At 39.4% G+C, this 23,445-nt stretch overlaps 1 protein-coding gene across 4 annotated transcripts; it reads right to left on the minus strand.

The window, feature by feature from the left end:
• Positions 1 to 958: 958 nt before the first annotated feature.
• On the minus strand, positions 959 to 22,288 carry LOC117946431 (polycomb protein SCMH1). 4 transcript variants are annotated; one of them, XM_034874577.1, is made up of 17 exons: positions 22,167 to 22,288; positions 21,419 to 21,548; positions 18,052 to 18,124; positions 17,696 to 17,773; positions 16,757 to 16,827; positions 16,375 to 16,609; positions 15,903 to 15,991; positions 15,398 to 15,641; positions 11,459 to 11,703; positions 10,525 to 10,716; positions 9,741 to 9,867; positions 9,137 to 9,337; positions 7,268 to 7,438; positions 5,135 to 5,257; positions 2,677 to 2,808; positions 1,845 to 1,978; positions 959 to 1,655 (listed from the first exon to the last, which is right to left on the minus strand). In XM_034874577.1, the coding sequence occupies exons 3-17, from the start codon at positions 18,074 to 18,076 to the stop codon at positions 1,536 to 1,538; spliced, it is 2,187 nt and encodes a 728-aa protein (XP_034730468.1). In that variant the 5' UTR covers positions 18,077 to 18,124; positions 21,419 to 21,548; positions 22,167 to 22,288; the 3' UTR covers positions 959 to 1,535. The 4 variants fall into 4 exon arrangements, with proteins under 4 accessions (XP_034730468.1, XP_034730465.1, XP_034730467.1 ...); XM_034874574.1 differs by having other exon boundaries at positions 15,398 to 15,644; XM_034874576.1 differs by lacking the exon at positions 21,419 to 21,548 and having other exon boundaries at positions 15,398 to 15,644; positions 22,167 to 22,281.
• Between the last annotated feature and the right edge of the window lie 1,157 nt (positions 22,289 to 23,445).

The following is a 23,445-nucleotide window of genomic DNA, read 5'->3' on the forward strand; positions in this document are numbered from 1 at the left end:
CACGGACTGTGAGAATGTGTCATATGCTCACACACAGAGAAATGCATTCATACTCATCCCTGTCAGTTAGAATCAGTAGGTTTGGTCACTGTTTTCAACCTTACGTGATGTGTTTTCCTGTTTTCACTAGGAGGATGTGGTTAGATTTTCTGTCTTGTGCTGAGTTGCTTCAGTAGACACAAGTCATTTTTCGCCTACAAGCCTAATAGCCCACTCATGTACTGACAAACAATGACAGCAACATTTACCAGAAACAGCATGAACAATAGGTTGACATAATCATAAAAGACAGGTTTGTTAAAGAATGGAGAATACATGAAATACAGCAATACAGGAGAAATACTGACAACGAAGCAACACTATAATAACAAAAAAATATTAGGAAGAAATCTTTTACGTGATGTAGAATTATCAGTGGATTATTTTGCTGAGTCTACCAGATGGAGATATGGCCAACTATGGCAGTGTATGAGTCCCAAGGAGAAACAGCAAGGAGAGGACTGCATAAAGTAGACAATGTTGTGCTGCCCCCTGTTGGTGAACTAGTGTCACTATATAAAAATAAATAAATAAATGTATTCTTCAAAATCTAATTAAAATTAATACCTTTAACTCAGTAGTTGGCATAAAATAATTATATCTGAAAAGGCACAAAAATATTGTACCAATTAAAATAACAAATGAAAAACAGTAGTGGAAACACCCACAATTGTGCCTTAAAAGGTTGAGGTTGCAGAGCAAAAAGTACAGAAAAAAGAAAAAAACAACTTTTGAATTATTATATATTTATTGAACAATGTTAAGTATGATAGGGCTCTCCACGTAGGAACTCTAATAATATAGTATAAAATTAAAAAAGTACAAATAACAAAGACAAGACAAGGCATTGTAAACAACATCCAGAATAAGAATAAAGAAACAGATTTCCTTATGGCAGTATTTTCAGAATAAAGTGTTCTTTCTTTCTTTCATAAAGCATGTTTCTCCTCCTCACTATTAATATTGTTGTAGTTGCAAAATTGTGCCTCAAATTGAGACGTTAACCAGAAGCATTTCCAAGAAACGGGGATGAGAGTAGTGTTTTATTTTCTTCCTTTAGGGTTCTTTTAGCATACCCAACACAAACTGTTAAACAGGGCAAAAATACATAATAAGTCCATATAGCCAGTACAAAATATGAAATGTACAAAATAAATGTAACATAATAAAAGCTGGCCAAAAAGCCTTTTTCAGTTAAAATGGCGACATATAACTTCAAGTTGTACTGAAATGCAAAACAGATGGAGGACAAGTTGGTGATCCTACATATACCATGCTGCCTTAGGACTAGATTGTGCTACACAAAATAAACATTCCTCATTGGATGAGGCCAGGACAGGGGTATGTAATACCAGATACCGTGGTCTGATGGAAGTTGCTACATAAAAATTGTCAGTATATGTCCAATATGCAATGCATGACATTCTGATCTTAGAACAGGGAGATGGGGTTGGAGTTCAGTCCTTTGGAAGGCTACGGCTGGTCAGCTGACCTCCTCAAGCCCGTTTGAGCTTGTCGATATGGAAGGTGAGTTTGAGGGCGGGGCCGAGCTTCAAGCCCATGTATTTCATCATCATGTCACTACGCAGCAACAGGAGGGCTTTCCCGTCAATCTCCTGTAGCAGAACGATTGAGGGAACATTGAAAGACTTGTCTGTTGTTGTTTTTTAGAAAAGCCATCCACCAAGTTAAACGTTAATCAATATCCAGTGCAATAAGTCCAACAAGTGTATAAGTACATGGACATTTTCTAATGCAGAGTACAGTTAATCTAAGCATCTTTACCATTATGAGAGAATACATACATGTTTTCTGAAAAGGTCAGCATGTGGTGCCAGCACTGGGTCGATATCTCTGATATAGTGCATGACGTCCTCTACTGTCCACAGGTTGGGGTCCTGGCCACTCGGCCTCGGGCTCCCCCGGAAACTACCTGAGCCTGAAAGTGCAATCCATGAAGACGGTCAATAAATTGGGTATTTCATCGTTCTATGCCATTGTGTTACTTGAATATTTTGCAATTAACCATTAACTCACCAAGCACTATAATACCAATATACAATTCTAAAGAAATACATGTTGATAATGGGCCAATTTAAATTGAACCTATCACATAAATCAGACATCTGCTAATCACTGCTACCTGTGCTGATATGATCAAGTTGTAAAACCTGCCTAATTCCTTTTGAAAAAGCAACTAAAGCTCAAATTATACTTCTCACCATCAGACTGACCAGCAGAAGTGCCAATGCAGAGGGCTCCAGCCAAATAAAAAGCAGGGTCGTCATCCATCAAAGTGTCAATTAAATACGAGCGAGCGCTGAGTCCTGGTAGATGACTCTGTAAGGTAACGCTGTATTTCTACAGTTTACGTCTTGTTCCTCGCATTGAAAGAAATGATTGCGGACATGCTTTCAGAAAAATTCTGTGTCAGAGTACTTTATCATTTTACCAATATATTTAGTGTCTGACCACCCTTCAAACAGCTTTCCAGTCTGTTGCCGTTTTAAAAAATGAATATAAATACACGGGCTGCTTTTGGTTTGATCACCCACTTGGGAGCATTACAACCGCTACACTGATGTATGTGCATGCGCAGACAGTGACAATGTTTCCTGTATTAGTGTCTCTTCCTACCTGTGGAGTTGTTGTGATGCAGCAGCTTGGAGGGAGACCTCAGGCTGTGAGTTTGTACAGTAGAGTTTGGAGAGAGAGGGCTCTTCTTTAAGTGCTCTGACACCGCAACACTCTTCTCCATTAAGGACTCACCTGGGGACAATGAACACAGAAGACTCACCAGGGATATGAAAAAAAATACATAGATGCTTAACATAACGTAGTTTCAAAACCTTAAGTCACACCTTTTTTCACAGTTCGGCTGACCCTGACTGGTCAGGTGCAACTTATATATCAAAATATATATAATTTAACGTGTTTTTAAATGTTAGTTCATTCTGACTTGCGTGAACTAAGGAGTATACATTACCGTCTACAGCCGCAAGAGGGCGCGGTGATGTTGAATGAGATCGAGAGCTTTGTGAACTTGCTTACCGGTAACTTGCTCGGCTTGCTGGCTTGTTATGTTAATTTAGCATATTTAACCTCCCAGGTATGTTCTTTATGCTACTGTGTAGCAGAATAATGTTAAATAAGTGTTACATTAACATACCAGACACCTATTCACCATGTTGTTCTGTGTGCTATTGTGTAGTTGAATAACTTGCCTTTCCAGATTAAATGTTTGTTCTTGGTCTTGGATTTTTGTGAAATACATTTCTAAATAAATGTGACTTATCTATGTTTTTTCCCTCGTCATGATGCATTTTTTGACTGATGCAACTTATACTTTACAGCGATTTATAGTTTGGGAAAAAGCAGTAACCAAAGTAACAAAAGGGACCACCAGCCTTTAACCGTCAGAAATTATTGCAATGATTTGAGTGTGTGTTCTAGCCTCCTGGAAAAGTGGGAGGCCCTTTTAATATGAGGGGGACATTACCCTTTCACATAAATCTCTTCAAATATTCCATTTACTTAATTAAAATATAAGGAAATTGAAAGACGATTAAATGATTAACCTTCTGCCCCAGAACTTAATACAACTTACTCCTGAGCCAAGAGCTTCTTCTGTTTCACTACCTCCTTTTATATGATTATATAAAGCTTTACTGGACAACTTAGAGCAGTCGCTTATTAGAATTTAATGTGCTACATAAAACGTGGTGTAGCATTAGAGCTGAGAGCCACTGATTACTTGAACAAATTCACTTGAGTGGAATGTTTGTGTAACTATTTATTTAACTCACAAATAAATAAATAAAAATACTTTTGAAAGGCATTCAAAAAGGGGGTATGGTCAAATTCAGGCCTTCGCCATATCAATCAGTTGTAGGGGTGAACTGCAACTAATCCTCCAATAAATAGGAGAAATATTACTGTTCTAATAGTGGAATCAAATCCAGTCTTTAAAAGTGATAAATTATGGGCAAACAAACTTATCAGAAAATCCAACTATGTGGTCCCGGCCTTATTCTTTGTCCAGATATGACTGCTGTCTGACTACTTGTAATACCAATGTCTATTACAAGGTCAAGGTAACTTTATTGTCCCAGTGGGGCAACTGTTTGTACAGCCAGCAGACAGACATAAGGACAAGACACAAAGCAATACATCAAAACATGAAATACCCACATAATCTAAAACACAATAGTAAATGAGTACATTTAAAACAGTTCTGGCAAATAGTTTAAAATGGAAATGGAAGTCGGGATGAAAGAGTTTCTGAGTCGGTTGGACCTGCATCTGGACATGGAGTACCTATGGCCTGAGGGGGGTAGCTTAAACTGGCCGTACAAGGGATGGCTAGGGTCAACTGCAAGCGATTGGGCCTTCTTCGCTCTCTGTTGGAGTAAATGTGGGAGAAAGTGGGGAAGGTTGATGCCGGCAATCTTGCTACATGTCCTGACGGTACTCTCTAGTCGTTTTTACTTTTATTTTTTTAAATCAAACCAGCAGATAAAACAGAAGGTCAAAACAGGAATGAAACATTTTTATAAAGTAAAGGTCAATGCTAAAATTTCTCAGTTTACGATAAAAGTAGATACGCTGATGGGCTTTGGCACAAACGGCATCATTGTGTGGTTCAAAACATAGTTTTCTATCAACTACTGTGCCAAGGTAGTTATATCCTTGTACCGTTTCATAAGGTTGGTCATCAATGACGGTGGGTTAAAATCAATAATTAATTATTTGGTCTTGGAGACATTTATGTTTAAAAAGGAGTGCTTACACCAATAAATCAAATCCTTCACCATTGGTCCATGGTCAATCACACTTTTATTAAGAAGAGACACAATGACAGAGTCATCTGCAAATTTAAAGACCTGTCTTCCATCGTATTGTGAACACAGTCATTTGTGTGTAAAACAAAGAGGTGAGGGGAGAGGACACATCCTTGGGGGAGATAATCATATTTGTCACTAGCTCTGTCTGAATTTAAACAAGCAGAAAATCGTGCATTTTATAATTAATGAGGTACAGGAATGAGGTACAGGGTGGAGAATAAAGAAAAAATGCAATCACAAAAGTAACATACCATCAGTGGAGTGCCGAGAGGTTTTGGCTATTTTCTGAGGCAGTGAAATGTTGTAGTCCTGAAGGAACCGCTTGGTGCCTCGGCCCGGGCCCGTTGTTAGGCCGTCCCCCAAACTTCTCCTCTCTAAAAACCAGCACACATGCAGAAACAAGCCACAAATAAATTATTTTACCGGTAGAGGTGAGAAAGGTTCAGGTAAGTGGATCAGATTGTTAATCATTTGGTTACACTCTTATCTTTGTTAAAAGAGGCTGAATGGCAAAAAACAACAACATTTTTGTAATTTGAGTAATGCAAATATAGAACCTGTCAATACAGTAAATTTGGTGTGCCTCAGTGAATACTGTTATGCATCATGCTTTACAATTAATCAATCAATTAATTAATTAATGACTTCAGAAAACTAAAATGCATCAGCATTTCCACAGGCAGCTCTGTGTTGCTGGAGATGCTGCAGTTCACGTGTAACCCATGCACTGCCCCTGCACCAGTACCACCGTGACAGTCTTAAACTACAACTCAAGCACTTTATTTCAATGGCTTCTTTTCTGGTTTATTGTTTTCTTAAATTATTAAATGAGTTGATAAAGGACATTTTGTGATGACCTGATTATAATATGTCAGCAAGCAATACCAGAAAACTGGCAGCCTGTATTGGTCATCGGCTAAGGCTGATGAAATTTTTTTTATTGGCACTAAGAAAATCCATGTCAGTCAATCCCTACTCTAGGCATGGCACAAGATATTTGTCTTTTGTACAGCAGTGTTAAAAACATACTGTTCAGATATTTGGGGGGGGGGGGGGGCACATGGTGCACCTCCCTTGAGTATTTACAAGATTTGTTGCTTAGGTTACTGCCGAAATCTCCACATGAGAAAGGCAAACAAGATTTTCTTTTGCTGTAGGGAGTTTTTAAATCTAAATCACAAACAATAAAAAAATAATAAACAATACTGGTGCCCTTAAAGATGGTATCTTAAAGTGCTCATTTTCAGGTTCATCATTGTATTTTGAGGTTGTACCAGAATAGGTTTATGTGGTTAAATTTTAAGAAAACATCCTATATTGACTGAAGTGCACATTGCTGCAGCTCCTTTTTTCACCCTGTGTGTTGAGCTCTCTCTTTTAGCTACAGAGTGAGGCGTCTCATTTCTGTACTATCTTTGTTGGGAGTAACATATGCACAGTAACTACTGCTAGTTCATCAGTTGCAGAGTATGAGGAAGGGCCATGCTACCAGCTAGGCAATATAACATGTGTTACAAAGGGAACAGTCTTAGATGCATTGAGATTATCCCTAACACAATTCAATCCTCAAAAGTTATTAATTGATTATTAAATTATTTATTTATTTATTTTTTAAATGTGTTGATTACTTAAACGTTACTGTCTCCAGACATGTACACATCAGAAATCAGAGTGACTAAAAGAGGATAGGATAATGGACAACAACTCAGAGTTAAGGCAGGAGTGCAGAAAAAACCCCACAAAAATGGCCAAAGAGGGGAATATATACACACACATGATCTAATAAGACATACATAAAATAATTTGGCAAAACACATATAGGCTGTTCTACTTTATCCCATTACATCTGACCACCTCATGTTTCATGTTTTAAGAAGCCAATTATCCTCCTTTAAACATGACTCATGAGTCTCTGACATGGAAGATTACTGTGAGAGGAGGTGACTTTCACAAACATGTTTGAGGCTAAAGTATGGAATGACTACAAAATAAAAACTCCAGTAGACAAAACACTTCATTAAAACTGCAAAAATCTAAAATGTAATTGTTGCATCGATAATCGGTTTAGAATCAAATTGTCGGCCTCTGAATTGCAATTGAATCATGAGGTGACCAAAGATTCCAAACCCTAGTAAGAGCGGAATCTATAGCATTTGTATTATGTAGCACTGTTTTATTCTCGTATTCTAGTCAACTTCAAGAAAATGTACACGTGCACTTAAACTGCTATCTGGACTCTGTAGGGTCTAGTTTTGGTTTCCAGCATATTAAAAAATGCATTAGGACAACATTTTCAACATAGCTGCTGTGAATCAAACATGGCATTAACACTAACCAATGTAGAGGTGCTTGTGAGGTCACAGCAAGAGAACAATAGCACTGACCTGTAATGTATGTGTGACTGTCGTAGTGCAGGCCTCCTCTGGCTACAGGCTGGCTGCCAAACAGAGGATCGCAGTGAAGGTTGTGGCAGAGTTTTTCCAGGAAGCGGAGGACGTAAGTGACACTGCTGACTGTGGGCAGGGTCAGGGTGTGCTGCTGCTTGTCAAAGCAGGCTAGACATGGCAAACAGGCAAAGGACAGAGAATCAAACTCTGCTCAAAATAATGTACAGTCTTTTGTTTGACATGGAAAAATGATGGCAAAAGTATTATGTTTGCTGATGTAGAAGGGAGCTTTATACAAATTTGATGGAACAATTACAACATATTTGAACGCTCCATATGGCCTGGGTTATTTTAAAACGATGTGATCGCTACAATAAACAAGCAAACGATGCTGGTTCATGAAGACTTTCCACAGAAGCAGGAGGGTCATATTCCTTTTAATGAGAGTTTTATATGGAATGCCGTTTTATTCAATATTAAATAAATGAATACATAAATAAATGGATACATATATACACGAATAAATAAAGAAGCCTTTGAAACACATCATAAAATAAATAAATGAGGTAATAAATACATACATAATTAAATAAATGTAAATATTCATATAAAAATTAATCCATTAGTTATATAAATATATTAAAAGATTTTACTTTTAATTATTTCACGGTACTTTTATTTCATAATGCCATTCTATTAATGATTTCCTTCTCTGTATACTTCCAATTCTTATATGCAAATCAGGGGGCATGGCTACTTCTCACATTCAGAATACAGCCGTGGGCACAGTCACCTATTCTGGGGTAAATGACCCACCAACTAGCGCTGACCTGAAGGAGCAACACGACTGGCAGTTTGCGGGGCTCTGTACCCAGCACACAGTCACCTATTCTGGGGTAACTACACCTCCCACTACCGCTTACCTGACAGAGCACCGCGAGTTGCCGGTAGGTCTGGATCCACTGCGGGTTGGCATGGGGACTGGCCAATTCTCTAACGCGCTGTTGTTCTGACCTCTCAATAACCCTTTGTTAAAAAATAAATAAATAAATAAACCCTCTGCTCCGACATCCCATTGTTCCGACCATGTAGGCTTTTGTGGATCACTTCCCATAACAGGTGCAGGGGCAGCGTCTGTGCGCAAGGGCAGAACTATCAGACTGGCCCTTGCGCCTCGAAACACTACTCGCCCACCAGGAAAAGTCCTAACTCTCCTGATTGCCACTCCGCTTCTGGGTTGGGGTTAGGCATTTGACCTTGAGTGGTTAAGGTTAGAATAGCCCACTCCTGGGATGGGATGTCGGAGCAGAGGGTTTATTTTTCAAAACAAAGGAACATTGGACCAGTGGCCTGAAGTACCAAAGGGAATTTTTGAGAGGTCGCCACAATGGAGCGTTGGAGAAAAGACATATCACAGTTGACACAACATTAGCTGAGGCGTTAAGTGAGCTAGCACGCAAATGACAGCTCTAATTCACATTCAACTGAACCCAAGAAATTACTCCAGTTACCCTAAAATAGGTGGCTGTGCGCCGGGTAGAGCCCCACGAGCTATCGGTCGTGGTGCACTCTCACTTCCCCAGTCTTTTTTGCCAACGGCTATGTTCTGAATGTGAGAGAGCCACGCCCCCTGATTTGCATATGAGACTTCTGAAAAGTACAATTAAATAATAAAAACTAAAACCTAAAAACTATAATAATTTTTTTTGACAAACTGATTTATTTTATATGAATATTTACATTTATTTACTTATTTATGTATTAATTGCCTCACTTACTTTTTTCATGATTTATTTCATAGGCATATTTATGGATTTATTATTTATTTAACATTGAATAAAAAGGCATTCCATAGTTTAGCCCCACCTGAAATGACTTCACCTCCTTGCCCAGACTTGAGGCAGGCAAAGACTGTGCCCTGGTTGTGCGAGGAGTCCACACAAGCCTGAACACACTGCTGAAGCACCGAGGAGGCCCGGCCTGGCCCAAAGTGATCCGGGAGCTGCTGAATACGCCGCAGGTCCAAATGGGGTCCCACCTTGCCGTACTTGTTTAGGTACACACAAACTAGGGGGGAAAGCAACAAGCAGAGGAGTCAATGTTAAAGAATATGGGACTTATTTGATCAACAAATTGTTACTGTAATTTAATAAATAGGGACCACTATGTCTATTTTAAACCTTGTATGCAGGGCCGGCGATTGCTATAGGGGACTTAGGCAATTGCCTACAGGAAAATAAATAGATGAAAGCAATACAGAATGCCTGGGAGCCTTACTGCAATATATTCCATTATGTTTATATATTTGGATTGTAATCTGTGTTTCCTAACATAAAGATATTTCCAGCATTAATCAATTCAGAAAATACCCTGAAGGCGGTGACAGCATGACTTATGTGCTGAACATCCTAGACAGCTATAGCCTTCAGTAATAATGTGCATTATGTCCAGGTCTGAGGACATTGTGTACCTGTAGGGGCCTGTAGTGCAGAGTTGGGGATGGTGGCATTGTCCAGAGGCACGGTGCTGGTGTCGGGCTCTGGAGTGCTGATGGTGGGAGACGTGGGGACTGGATTGGGTACCACGCGTGGTTTTCTCTGGATACAAACACACATTCAGACATGTTTCAGCATTTGTCTCTCTCTTAGTTCCTTACTATCACTTCATTTGATGTGCTGATTCAAACAGTGATTTGCATCAAATGTGACTTTTATGTTGCTCTTTGTTCTTATTTTCATATTTGAACTGTTAAAATAAAGAGCTTTCCTGTAAATGTAACACAGTGTACGATCGGAAAACAAAAGTAAAATTCATGACTCTGCAGAGTAATTCCATTTATCTCTCTTCCCTACACTTTTGGGACCTGATGAGTGAAGCTACTTACTTTGCTAGTATACAAAAGCTGGACAACCACTGTGTGTTTTTATACCGTTGATTCCTCTTAAATGAAAACAAGCTGAGTCTGCCTCCCTTAAAAAATGTAACAAAGAGGATGGTATTTATACATTGTAACCCAAGACAACCATCGCGATGAAAAATAGATCCTTTTTCCATTTACATAGTATTTTGTAACATATTCTTTAATGGGTCATCCCGTCTAACTGGGATAGTTACGGACTGAATAACTTCTCTGTGTAACGAAATTGAACTATGATGTGTTCCAATAAGTTCCCTCCTCAAGCAGCCAAACGCTTTATTGTGATGTTCTGTGGTTCAGTGAGGCCTGTGTTAATGGGTATGTACTGGATGGTTACCTTGCTGCCAGGCTTGGGCCCTCTTTTCTTTGGGATCTTGATGGGTTCTGCCGGAGTCTGGGGCTCCTGCAGAGCTATCCTCTGTGCCCAGTTGGCAGGCAGTCTGCCTCTGGTTCGCCCTGGGCCGGTCACTGGCCGTCCTGGGCCAGCCATGGCATCTTCCAGCCAACCAGCTCTTTTTGCCCAGCCCAACTGTACCAAGAGCAAAGGAGACAAAGAGTCAAGTGGGTTACTCTTCATTCTGTGACACTCTACAATGATAGCGCTCCTCCAACAGAGAACAAGATGTGACCAAAAAAGATGCCCTGTATGACACAAAAATAAGCACTCATTTTGAGACGTCAATCAACTCATTTTTAAGGGGTGCTATGTAGTTTAGGCAGTTTTTCTCACTTTTTGCAAGCAGGTTTCTTTATAGAGTTCCCCCTACAGCTTTGGAATAGATATTTTGAAGCTCCTGTGTTAACTTGTGTCTTACTTCTTGTTTGGTCAGTCTGCCGTTTCCTCTTTTTCTGTTCCTCCGACAATGCTTTCCTAGCTTTCTGCTTCTTTTTTGCCAGCTCAGCCATAACGTTATTGTGAAAAACTCCACCGCTACCTTGTTAGCCCGTTCCTTTATGGGCACATGTGTGCAGTGCCGTGAAGCAATTTGTTACATCGCAAGACCTGATATCACACCGGCCAAAAGTTGCAAGGGTGTTTTTTCCGCTCACAGGCGCTAGGGGCAAGTGAGACAACCATCATTCAACTCAAAAAAGACATCAGATCCCAGGTGAGACAAGAAGCTAACGTTAGCGAACACTGTGGCCTGTCAGCCGCACTCCCCGCTGCAGAGGCCTATGCAGAGTTATGTTTTTGTAAATTGGGTGAACTGAACCCGCAATTAAAGGTAATCGTCTGCCCTGATGGTATCTCTAAATCTCTTCATGCCTACCTTACTGCCAGGCTTGGGCCCTCGTTTCTTGGGGATCTTGATGGGCTCCAGGCCTTTGCCTGGCTGGATACTTGGCGGTCCTAACACTGAGCCCTTCTGATTCCAGGGCCCTGCCAGCTTGGTTTTTCTGCGGCCTGGCTTGCGTCCTCTCTGACCTAGAGGTCTGCCCACTGTGGGCGTGGGGTGCATGGCTGGGCTCTCCACACTCCCGTCTGTCAATGTCCCAAGGCTCTTAGGCAACACTACTGCATGGGCAAGGATATAGAGATACACACAAAAAGGGGAGTTGAGTAAAAAACGGTGGCCAAACAGGGAAAAGAACAAAATAACAGTTATAGCTTCAGGCTTCGGATTTAATCAGGAGGGGGTACAAACAATTTAATAATGTTTGAACAGTCAGAGTAGTTAATTTCTCATTAATTGCATTTGCGAGTTTAGACGAATATTTCTACCCCACTGTGAGTATTTAGTCTGAAATCTAGACTTTATATTTTGATTATGTCACGTTACTGACAGATGTAATTGAGAAACATTTGAAATCATCTACTCTACACACTTGGCATGTAACACATACATAAGACCAACAAAAAACAAAATATGTCTGCACACAAGTCCAAGAAGCCTTTACGCTGTTGGCTACAATGTCCCTGTTTGACTCTAGCTCTAATTCTAACCAAAAATGTTGTGACGCTTGCACGCACATTCCCAAATATTATGTTATATATGTAATATTATTATGTTATGTTTAATGCAGAACCAAATCCAGACTGTTCATAACACCTGAGCCAAAGTTTCTGACAACAGCAAAACAGCAGAGAAGGCAAAACATTCTTAGCGAAACTTTGTTTTTCCTCAATTGAACTTCTTTCCTTAGTTAAAAGCATGAGGACAGCACACTACACCTCACAGACGAGAGAGTGCTTCACAGTGAGAAAGTGAACAGTTGGAGAGAAGTAAAGAGGGTGAAAGGGTACATTAAGAAGACCATGCTCCAGGTCGCTCCAGAAGACTGCTCATTGTGAATTTTTGACCTTCCAGTGAACTCGAAGTTGGCTTTGCCCCCATATAAATAAGGTCACAAAACGTAAGACTCTTGAGAAATTCACTGCAATTTGATGTCTCTTCCTGGTAGTCAGATTAATTGGGGAAATAATAGATGCCTACAACATCGAAATAATCATTCTATCATGTTACACAAAATACACTGCAAATGGTAATCCTGGTACTTTCTCCCGCAATATTAAAAGGTTGGTTCATCCACATTACAAAAAATGTATGACAAAACTTGTCAATACAAATGAGGTTAGTTTTGTTTGCAGTAGTCAAAGCATAGAGTGACAGGGTTAATCTCAGGGACTGCTATCTAAAAACCTAAGCAAATACAGCCTAACCATCTGCATGGCCAGATAACAGTTAGGGTTAGCAAGAACATATGTATCATTAAGGTGGTCAACAATATGTCAGTTTGTTGTATTGTGAAATAAGACAAACAGGCATTACCTGCATATACTGTGAAACATTACAAACAACAAAAGATGAAGCGGAGGAAAAACAAGGACTGAAAGATATCAGACAAGAGGTGAAGGGAAAGAAAGAACAGAAGTGATCAAAGATGATTTTCTTTTGGTCTACCTTCAATTCCCTGCTGGCAAGAATACAAAGAAGAAATGTGTGAATACCTTAAAAGCCTAGGAATAAACTCTAATAAAGAAGTAAGCTGCTGACAGCTGTGAGACAGTCTTAACATTTATCTCTCACACTCCCACGAACGCACACCCTTCCTTTCTTGACAGGAAGCATTTCAGAAATCACACCACTGAGGGAACATCAATATGTTAAAATCATTTAGATCTGGGCATATATTAAATACATAGAAGTAACCAAATAAGATTATATAGGACAGGTCATATAGGCCAATACAGATGGAAAAACATCAAGAATGTGTGCATGAAAGAATAAACACACAGAAGAATGAACCACAGTATAGCAAGGATAGTAGGCTTCAGATGCATCTGCAAACACACACACACACACACACGCACACACACGATCGACCATGGACAGATTTACAAGAAGAGCAGCCACATTCATTAACACAGGTCTAGGCCCGTGGGGCTGTATTTATTAAACACACTTTAACATGGGCACATCAATCAATGCGACTTTCCATAGGGGAGCTACTGTGAAGTTTAGAAAAAAATCAAGACACCTAATTGATCCAGAACAGATTAGACCAATCCTAGATAAAATGTTTTAAAGGTTTAAAGAGCGTGAGGTTACATGTTCATTAATCAATGGCACTGCTTGTAAATACAGCCAAACAAACATAACTGGAAAACCTTTTTTTCTTCTCTTCCTCCCTCACGAGTGCACCGAGTTCATTGAGTTCACAAAGCCACCAATGCCAGCTTCATATTACAAGAAGATAACTTCTCACAAGATTTCTGTCTATCACTCCGACTGCATTTCTGTAATTTCATTCATCTTTACTCACCTCATGTGTCCAAACAAAAGTTAAAAGTGGGTGGTTGTCTGCACAGCTGTCCTGAGATTCACCCTCTCCTCCTGCCCTGTCCTCCTCTCCCACTATTCCTCTGCGTTGCTCCTCCTTTCTTTTTTTCACTCCTTTCTCTTAGTCTCTCCTCCCACATATGCTGACACTGTAAACAATCTACCTCTCACAGCGTACGTCTGCCTTATCCCTTCGTTTCTATCCCCTCTCTTAACTAATTTCTCTCCGAGGTGTCTAATCAGACGCTGTTAGCCAGGGTGCCAAGGAGAGGCCTGTGGAGGGGCATCCAGGCTCATTTAAACCACGTCATGGCCCAACTCTGCCAATTGGGGGTGCGCCAGGCCTTCATAAAACACTAGCAGGCTATAAAGGCATGTCCTGCCTCCCTAAATCCCTGCTTCCTTCTCCACTCCTTTAGATACTTTAGATTCTAACAGAAGTAACAGGGTACAGCTCTTTATGTGGCTGATAACCCTTGTATCTACTTCATCTTTTTAGGTTTCCTGTATGATAAATTGCTTCCTCTGGTTATTTATGTTGAGAAAGTAAACATGGCCACAACTTCTGAAATGCTCTAGCTTAAAGAGAAACTGACTGGTGACAAGAAATCTCCTCGTTTGCTAAAAGGAAAAACTAAAAAAGCAGTGTATCGTGTAGTTGTGTTCACCGTCCGATTGTGTCACAAGGGCAGGCATGTATCAACATTTACAAACTAAAAGAAGTCACTTTTGCAAACACAGTTTAAAAGTTATGTGGAGAGAGATTCGACACTAAACTCATGTTGATGACTTGATCAACTGTGTTGCTAATGATGCCTTCATGCAGATGATGTACTTCCCAACCAAACCCACAAATATCATGTAAAGTAATAGGAAAACTCCAGAAGAATATGTTGATGAAATTTGCTGCTTATTGCGTTGAGCAGTTCTTAAATTTAAAAGCAAAGCAGACGAAAAGTAAATAAAAGAAACTACCACTCGAGGTTGTCCTAAAATAAGCACAACAAAAGTGCTTGTTATGCACTGAATTTTCTGTACAAATGGGTCTCAAATTTTATGAACATTAATGGTAAAATATAGTAGGTGGACATATAAACAAAAGCAGCATATTTACAGTGCAATGCAATCCAACACATAGGTAGGAGACAAAGTACACCCCTCTGATGGTTATAAAGTTACATTTTTGTTGGGTATTAGTCAAGGGTGTGTTAATCAAATTTGAATGATTACAATTGGGATACAATATAATAAATGTAAATATGTCAGTTCATCCAAACTACTCACCTACTCTAGTGTTATCTAGCAATGTGGATATATTTGGTTTAAATGATGAGATTTAAAACTAAATGCCTCTCTGGTGTTCTGCCTTAATAATATAGAGGAGGTAAAAATGCCATGTGACCCCCCCACCAATGATAGGGTGCAGACCTTTAGTGCCAGGCGGCTGAAGGTTGTCCCCAGTGAGGGCGCACCAGCCTACGGGGAAGATGTCTCGCGAGTCATAGCGGCAGTAGTAGTCAAAGGCTCCTCGCCAGCCATCAAAGGTGACCAGCACCTCGACGCCACGCAGTGCACCCACTGTCGCCGGGCAGATAAAGTGGGGATTTTTACGGTCCACCGCCTCCAGCTTCATGCCTATCTGGAAAGAGTTCTGCTCTGGGGCGGGAGGCTCCTGCTGAGAAACATGGAAACAAAGGAAGTCAGCCATATGAAGTTGGCATGTCTGAGTATATGTGTATTTAAAGCACATTTAAATCAACCAAATGCTAATGGGTTTTTTGTTATAGGTGTAAAGTTTTCTTCCGGCGGACATTATCAGTTATCTTGTGTTAATCTTGGTAAGTATGGTAAATAAACATGCTTTTTTCTCAATGATATTCAACAGGAACTAGTTTTCCGGCGCATGTTTAGCTTGTGAGTCTTGTACAGGTACCTTGTGAAATATGCGAGAGGGTGCCATTTCAGCTCCATTTAGTGTTTTCAGTAGGAACATGGGCCAAGAGGACGCATTGAGACGAAAACCTAAAGAAGAGCAGAATTGTTGTTATAACTAGGTGATGTTGACATAGAAAAAATAATGGAAAAAGACACCTTGAGACACCACCTTGGCTCTGAGAAATTCTGATGAGTTTTTCACCATATTTTGATATTTCATAGACCGAACCATTAATAAAGAAAATAACTAGCAGAAAATTGAATAATGAAAAAAATAATGAGTTGCAGCCAGAGGTCAACAACACTTTATGATAACAGTCAATAGTCAGACTTTCATCCAATGGGTATTCAATCCAGACATTTCCTAGGTAGAAGGCTTTCTAAGCTGTGTCTAGAAGTTATTCATAGACATTGACATTCAGTGCTAAAAAGCTATTGTGTGAGTAGAAAACCTGTGTGAGCGTCCTTACCAAGTGGTGGCTGAAGCATGCCTCCATTCTTTTCACAGTTGCCAATAGGCTGTATCTCTGAGGAGTCCACGAGGCGCCAGAAGTCGTTCTTGTTATCAGACCCGTCCAAGCGCAACCGCAACCGCGAGCCTGTCAGGCCCACCACCGTGGCGATGCAGGTGGACGTTGTGTTTCGAGGGTCCTGGGCCTCCAGCTTCATACCTGCTTTGAACTCATTAAGTGGAGGTGTGAGGCTCTAGAAAGTGACGATAGATAAGTGTTACTTTGAGATAGGCAACATAATTTCAGCAGAGCAGAAAGAATGTTGTGTATTACCAAAAAAGATATGCTTACAAATAGGTTTGATAAAGACAGTTAAAAGTGGACCTTTCATCTTGCTCACCTGTCTGAAGCAAGCAGAGGGTGCAGCGGCCGCACCTGTTTCTTTCAGGTATTTCTCCCAACTGAAATGTCCTATAGCAGAACATAGGGAGCAACAAGAAATTATTATATTATTGCAATATTGTTAAAGTGGACATATTATGCTTTTCCATATTTTCTGTCATATGTACAATGTTATAATGTCAGATTTTCATGTTAAATGTGGCCAAAAATAATCACAAAAAATAACAATACTGAAGTAAAAAGTTCTTCCAGAGTAACAGATTTCCAACTGTTCTGAACGCTCCGGCTTCAACAGTTTTTTCTACTCTCGGCTAACTGTTACGCAACTCTAAGCTGGCCTTCTATGATTGGTCATCTGCTCCAGGTAGGCAGGACTGCAGTGTTTTAATTTTTTAAGCTACTACATTGTTGCATGCGGCTACATGCTAACTACAGTAGTTATGTAGTACTTGGTTTAAAAGCATTTATTGGTGATTGTTTTCACAGTACAAAGTCCTGCTATATACAACAACTAAAAAAAAAAAAATATATATATATATATATATATATATATATATATATATATATATATATAAAAACATACACACACACAAGGATGTACTGTATGTTCACACTCTTTTAGTTAGTTATAGTTACTATTATATATTATAGTTTAATCCTGAAAATGCTACATAATAGTTGCCCTTAACGCTCTGTTTTTACAGTTTTGAAAAGTTTTTTATAAATGTTCAGTTCAGAGTTGAATTTTACATGTATTGTGGGCCCCAAAACAAAACAACAAAGACACACAAAGCTTAAAATCTATCATCAACATTTATAGCAACATTTGTCTTGATGATTAATGAAACAATGCTGAGGCGAATCCTTGGGCACGGTTTCATTTTGGAAATGACCAAAAACTGATCTCATATATCACCGGCCGCTGTGGGTTATTTACCTTGGTACTGTGAGGGCACCCGGGAGGGCCGTCCACTCCGGGCATGCTTGATCCTTCTGGCATCTTTCCACTCTATAGCTAGAGGAGCCAAGAACGATAGGATAAGCTCTCAAGCTAGGGTGATTTTCAAATCAGTCAGTACTTTTCAATGCCTGCTAACTCAGTGCTCCAACATTGTCTGGGATTACAAGACTATTACAAGATAATATATAAATCTGCCTGCACAGTAAAACCAAAACTATTGGTTTTAATGAACTCAAATTTTGATGTGCCATACTTATAGTTTTACTTGAAAGCTACAATGAATACTTGTTTGTTACAAATCATACAGAGAACATGGCATAATAATTTATTACCTTTCTGTGGCACGGGTTTCCTCATGCTCCAACAATACTGACCGAGGCTCACAACACAACAGTGTCCTCCACTCTAAAGACAAGAAAATAAGCCACACAAGTAGCTGTTACAGCTGTGTGAACCATAGAAACAAAGCTGTGTCAAATAATCATTTGGTGACTCTTGTTTGTTGTTACTGTGACAATTTACTTTATCACACTATTGCTTAAATATAATCAAATTTGGGCTGGGTGATAGGAAAAAATAAAATCCTGACCAAATACCTTGATATTAGAGATGCACCAATTAAAATTGTATAGGCCAATTCAATTATACATTATTAATCCCACAAGGGGAAACTACACTTTACACTCTGTCATTACACACAGGCCTGAATTACACACACATGCTCAGGACCTATACATGCACTAATGGAGAGATGTCAGAGTGGAAGGGCTGCCCATGGAAAGGCACCCCGAGCAGTTAGGGGTTCGGTGCCTTGCTCAAGAGCACCTTGGCAGTGCCCAGGAGGTGAACTGGCACCCCTCCAGCTACCAGTCCACCACCACTTCTTTCTAATCAATTTGTCTAACTACTTTCCAGTGCATATTTATTTTTGATCTTTTTTTTTTTTTTTAATAGAACATTTTACATTTTGCAAAGAACATGTTTTGAACAAATAATCGATCACTATATATAAATGACTCCCGGTGTAGGAAATTCACACACATCTAAAGTGCAATGTTATGGAAGAACCATTTCCTTCTTTTCAAATCCAATATCCAACTAAAAAAATATATGATATATTTAGCCAACTAAACTTCTGTATGAAAACAGGGAAAATGGGTAATGGCAATAAAATAATACAGATAATTCTTTTGGGGTACATCAACATACCAGCCCAAACACTTAAAGGGTCCTTGTCTAAAACGTCACAGCGCTATGACAGCCAGCCGCGCTCGCCTCACACATAAAGCTGTACTAAATCTGCAATGGAAAAAGGAGGACAAGGCTCTGCGGCCAACTCGAGCAGGTACCATGTAATAAAAAACGCCACAGGATTTTAGATGAAAAAGATTCAGTAATGTGGACATGCTGTCTAAGTGGGGAAAAGCCAAATAATAGAACAGCTAGAAAAGTCTGGTAAATTCAAAAAAGTACATAACTTCACTGTAATGCAATCTTTAAAACCAGTAAAAGACAACACTCATGTCACAATTTTACAATATCCAAAATCTAAGACGATATCAAATCTCATATCGCAATATCGATGTATTGCCCAGCTCTAAATCAAATATAACATACCTTGAATTTGGAGAAATGACACACATCTAAAATATGTGCATTTGATGCAATTGTGTAGCCGTAAAAACAACAAGCATCAAAGAATTTAATTGAATGTATTTAAAGGACCATACTTCCTTAAAACTGATCTACTTGTACTTGAGTCAATACAAGGTTGTGCTGCAGTCAAACCTTCATTTAAACTTTATTTCAAATTCTAGTTGATTAAAATGTTTTGAAGATGTATATGTCAGGAGGAATTTTGGGGAAATGTTTACTATTATGCCCAAGACATCTAGAATATTTCCATTTGATGGAATAGTGCAGCTATACAACACTAGAGTCTAATATTTCATTCACTATAACATAATATGTTATAAACAAAGAGCTGGAACAAGCTGAAAAAGAATGATGCTGTCAGACAGTATGGATTTCTCCAACCTTAAATCTACTTAAAGGCCATGCTGTTTAGGGTTGTTCTGAAAGCTCCCTAAAACTGGCATTAGAGACCCAGCAGGCTTTAATGTTTTTTTATGGTTATAGCTAAAAGGGTTATTTTGAGAGAATGAAAATCTAGCTCCCTCCTTGTTGCTCAATTATATGGTTTCTTTTAATATCTGGATGGAATTTGATACTCAGCATCTGACTATAAATTTGTTATGATTTGGGTTCCCTTTGTAGATCACATAGGACAGTAAATCGACTCGCCTGTAAATAAGTACTGTTTGGCGATTTATGTGCCCCTCGGGTGCAGCTTAAAGGGATAGTTTTGTTGTTGAAGCGGGTTTGAATGGGGTACTTATCCATAGTCAGCTAATGTATTTAGGCCACCTTAAAAAAATCTGTTTAAGTGTACATAAGCTATATTTAGAATTGTTTTACCACTTTAGTTAGTTATTGTATTCTGTGACTTTTTTCCAGAATTAACACTTTAATCCACTAAAGTCACACATTAACACAAACCGTTGAAGGCAGCTGTAGACCAGCAAGTCCTGGGTTCTGCCAAGTAAAATTGCTGTTTTTTTCAAAAGGAGTCCGGTGGCTTTGAAGAATGTAAAGCGGCATCAGTTCCCCATCAAAAAGGGCCCCTGATAAGTACCTCTTTCAACCCCACTTCAAAAAGAAAAGGGGGGGGGGGGGCATAAACCTTATGTAAGGGGGTTAACAACATGATAATAAAGAGCGAAAGCGCTAACTCAAATAACTGATCACACCAATAAAAGACCAAGCACTATTCGGACCCAGGGTTAGGCTACCACATGTTAACTGTACTGTGTTGCAAAGGGAAACCAGCAGGCTGCCCTCATTAGCTTTGCAGCACCCAGTACTTCCCTCCAGGCACACCCTGTAGTACACCCCTCAGTTTAAAGCAAAACAATTAAACAGCTCAGCACAAACTACAGCCTCCAAAACCACCATATTGAATTAACACCTCTTTATTGGTGTCATATATATCACTCAGCTCCAATTGCTACTATTGTTGTTCCACACATCAAATAAACATTACCATGCAATAATCTCATAAGAAATTAAAATGTATTGCCTTTGTTTAAGGAAAACTCTGCTTCACAGTGATGAATGTTAACACTATGTCTTGTCAATGGGTGAACAGGGGTTTAGAGAAGGTCAATGTTTTCAGACTTAGTGACTTCTCCTGTAATCCAAACCCTGGGAAAACCCACATTACCAACCAGACACAACATCCAGGTCAACAGGTCAGACTGCTATGAACTTCAGATGGTTGGTTCTCCAGTCCCACAGTCCCATGTGATATTTATTAAACATAATATAAATCATATTATAGTTTATCATAGGATAGGGCTGCAGTGACAGAAAGTATACAAAAAGCTTTTTTTTTTTTTTTTTTAAACATACACAAATTTAACGTGAGAAATCAAATACGATTTATTGACGTTACACAGCGTCACTTGTTAACCATCTGCCAAATATTTGAATTTGCCTAAAAAAAACATAGCTTTATTGTAAGAGCAGTTGTAAATTAACGTTTAATGTTAGCTCGCATAGAAACAATGCGTCAAAGAGCAATGACACAGGACCCACATGGTAACTTAAATAGGGTGCTGTTGTTATAAATATACCCACCTTATAACTTCATAACCGTTTAGCGGTGTTTCTCCTCCCGGATGACTTCCTTTTCAATGGAAGTGCGCCTTTTTCTTCCGCCAAGGGGGGTGGCGTCCAAATTAAAGCGGCCCGGTCCCTGTTCTTCCGTCTGGGAAAGTGACAGTTGGACTGGCATTAAAGAGCTCAGCAGGTACACCCTCCTCCTGTTGTTAACCCAGCAAGCGTTTACAACTCAACGCCAAGCTAGTACCACTTCTCTGATATCTACACGGGACGCCGTTTCCATTCATAGCCAAAATGTCGCGTCTCACATTGCCGAAATGTGTTGAGCTCCTTTCAAAACACAAAGCCAACACATGGGACCACCTCCCCATCCACCGCTCTCCTGTGCTATATTTGCATGCGCGCTAGATGCTCATTTACGTGACATTCTCCCTAATGATGTTATTCTGCAGTTAACGCTACACTAACTGTAACCTCTAAGGTATGAACGAAAAAAACACTGAATCAAAACCAAACACGCATGCAGACGTGCAAACAACACTTCCAGCATGCTATGCTACGCACGGCTACACAGTCATGCCCACTTCCCGGGATGCTAGCTTAGCATGCTAGGTGTCTTGCTAGTCGTTGACCTGATTATAAATATTAGCATTAGCAAAACGGGAGCACACCAGCACTCAGAGACCAGCCGGTGGTAATCTAGGCTCAGCGCTGAAGTCGAGCCTAATAGGCGACGTGTCTCGGTGTATCCGGAGATGTTTACCTTGCTTTTTAACGTGTGTGTTTGTTTCTGATGTGGATTTAGCGCTTGTCCGCCATTTTTCCCCCCTACACGATGAGGAGGGGGTGTTTTGCCAACATTTGTTGTTGGCAGTCAGTCTGGCAGGCTGGAGGATGGATAAAGGGCAAAACAACGACCCCTGGCGGCCAAACGTTTTCAAGCACATGAGGGAAAGAAAAGAAATGTATGAAATGTAAAAAATAAATAAAAAACTCTTATCCAGTTTAAGCCACAGGGTAAACAACAAACAACTGGTAGGCATACCTAGCTAAAATGAATGCAGTCTAATATAAATTGCAGGCCTGCAATAAATTCTACCTTCATGAATGTTATATTGTCGTTTACAGGTTTAAGTTATTTTGGATGCTGGTTATAATAGACTGCATTCATTTTAGCTAAGTGTACCTAATGAACTGGCAACTAAGTGTATATGTATTATATGAACAGCATACAGCCTGCTTATCAATTTAATAAGATGTAGTTTAATGCTATCGCAAAAATTGTGTTTTTTATGTTATGTATCCCATCCCAACAATTTCCATTCCTCAAACAAGCACTGCTGAGATTGCTGAATTGCTTATAAGAGTGCTTCAGAAATTGAGTTTCTGTTTGAGTGTAGCTCTTGATTTCAAATAAGGTCTCATTAATAAGCAGTTATTTTATTGCACAATGTTGATAACTGTGATTATTTCTTTTTATTTGCAAGAATATTAAAAGAAAAATAAAGAGTGGAAGTTTAGTAAACATTATTATTGCAGCATTACTGCCATACGGAGTACTGCTCTAGTTTAATTTAAACTGTGCTCTAGTTTTGGGTGTTTGACTAAGAACGTGGAGTATTTGCCTTTAGGCATATCATGAATAAAATGTAATTATCAGTGAACACAAAGCTTAATTTATTAACCACTATTTGTTCCAGTTGAGATTATTCTAACATTCTGAACAGAATCATGGCCACGTCAAAATGTACAAGAAGAAGAATTTTAATAACTCAAACATAACAAAATCCACGCTCAGAGTGAAATCCGGGCAAAATATCACTAAAATACAGTATGCCTGCAGTAGTTTAATAAACCTGGCACAGTACAATATCGCTAAAGATATTTCAGATAAATTGTGTGGGTGTGAAAATTAGAAATAGGGGCCATTTGGTAATGCCATGCCAATTACGTCTGGGTAGCAACTGTAACTGTGTGATTTGGAGAAACACCCAGCAGTTCAATTGTGTGTAATGGTCACCTGGCAGCACTGCTAATGCCCA

The sequence above is a fragment of the Etheostoma cragini genome, chromosome 6, assembly GCF_013103735.1.
Source record: "Etheostoma cragini isolate CJK2018 chromosome 6, CSU_Ecrag_1.0, whole genome shotgun sequence".
NCBI classification, from domain to species: domain Eukaryota; kingdom Metazoa; phylum Chordata; class Actinopteri; order Perciformes; family Percidae; genus Etheostoma; species Etheostoma cragini.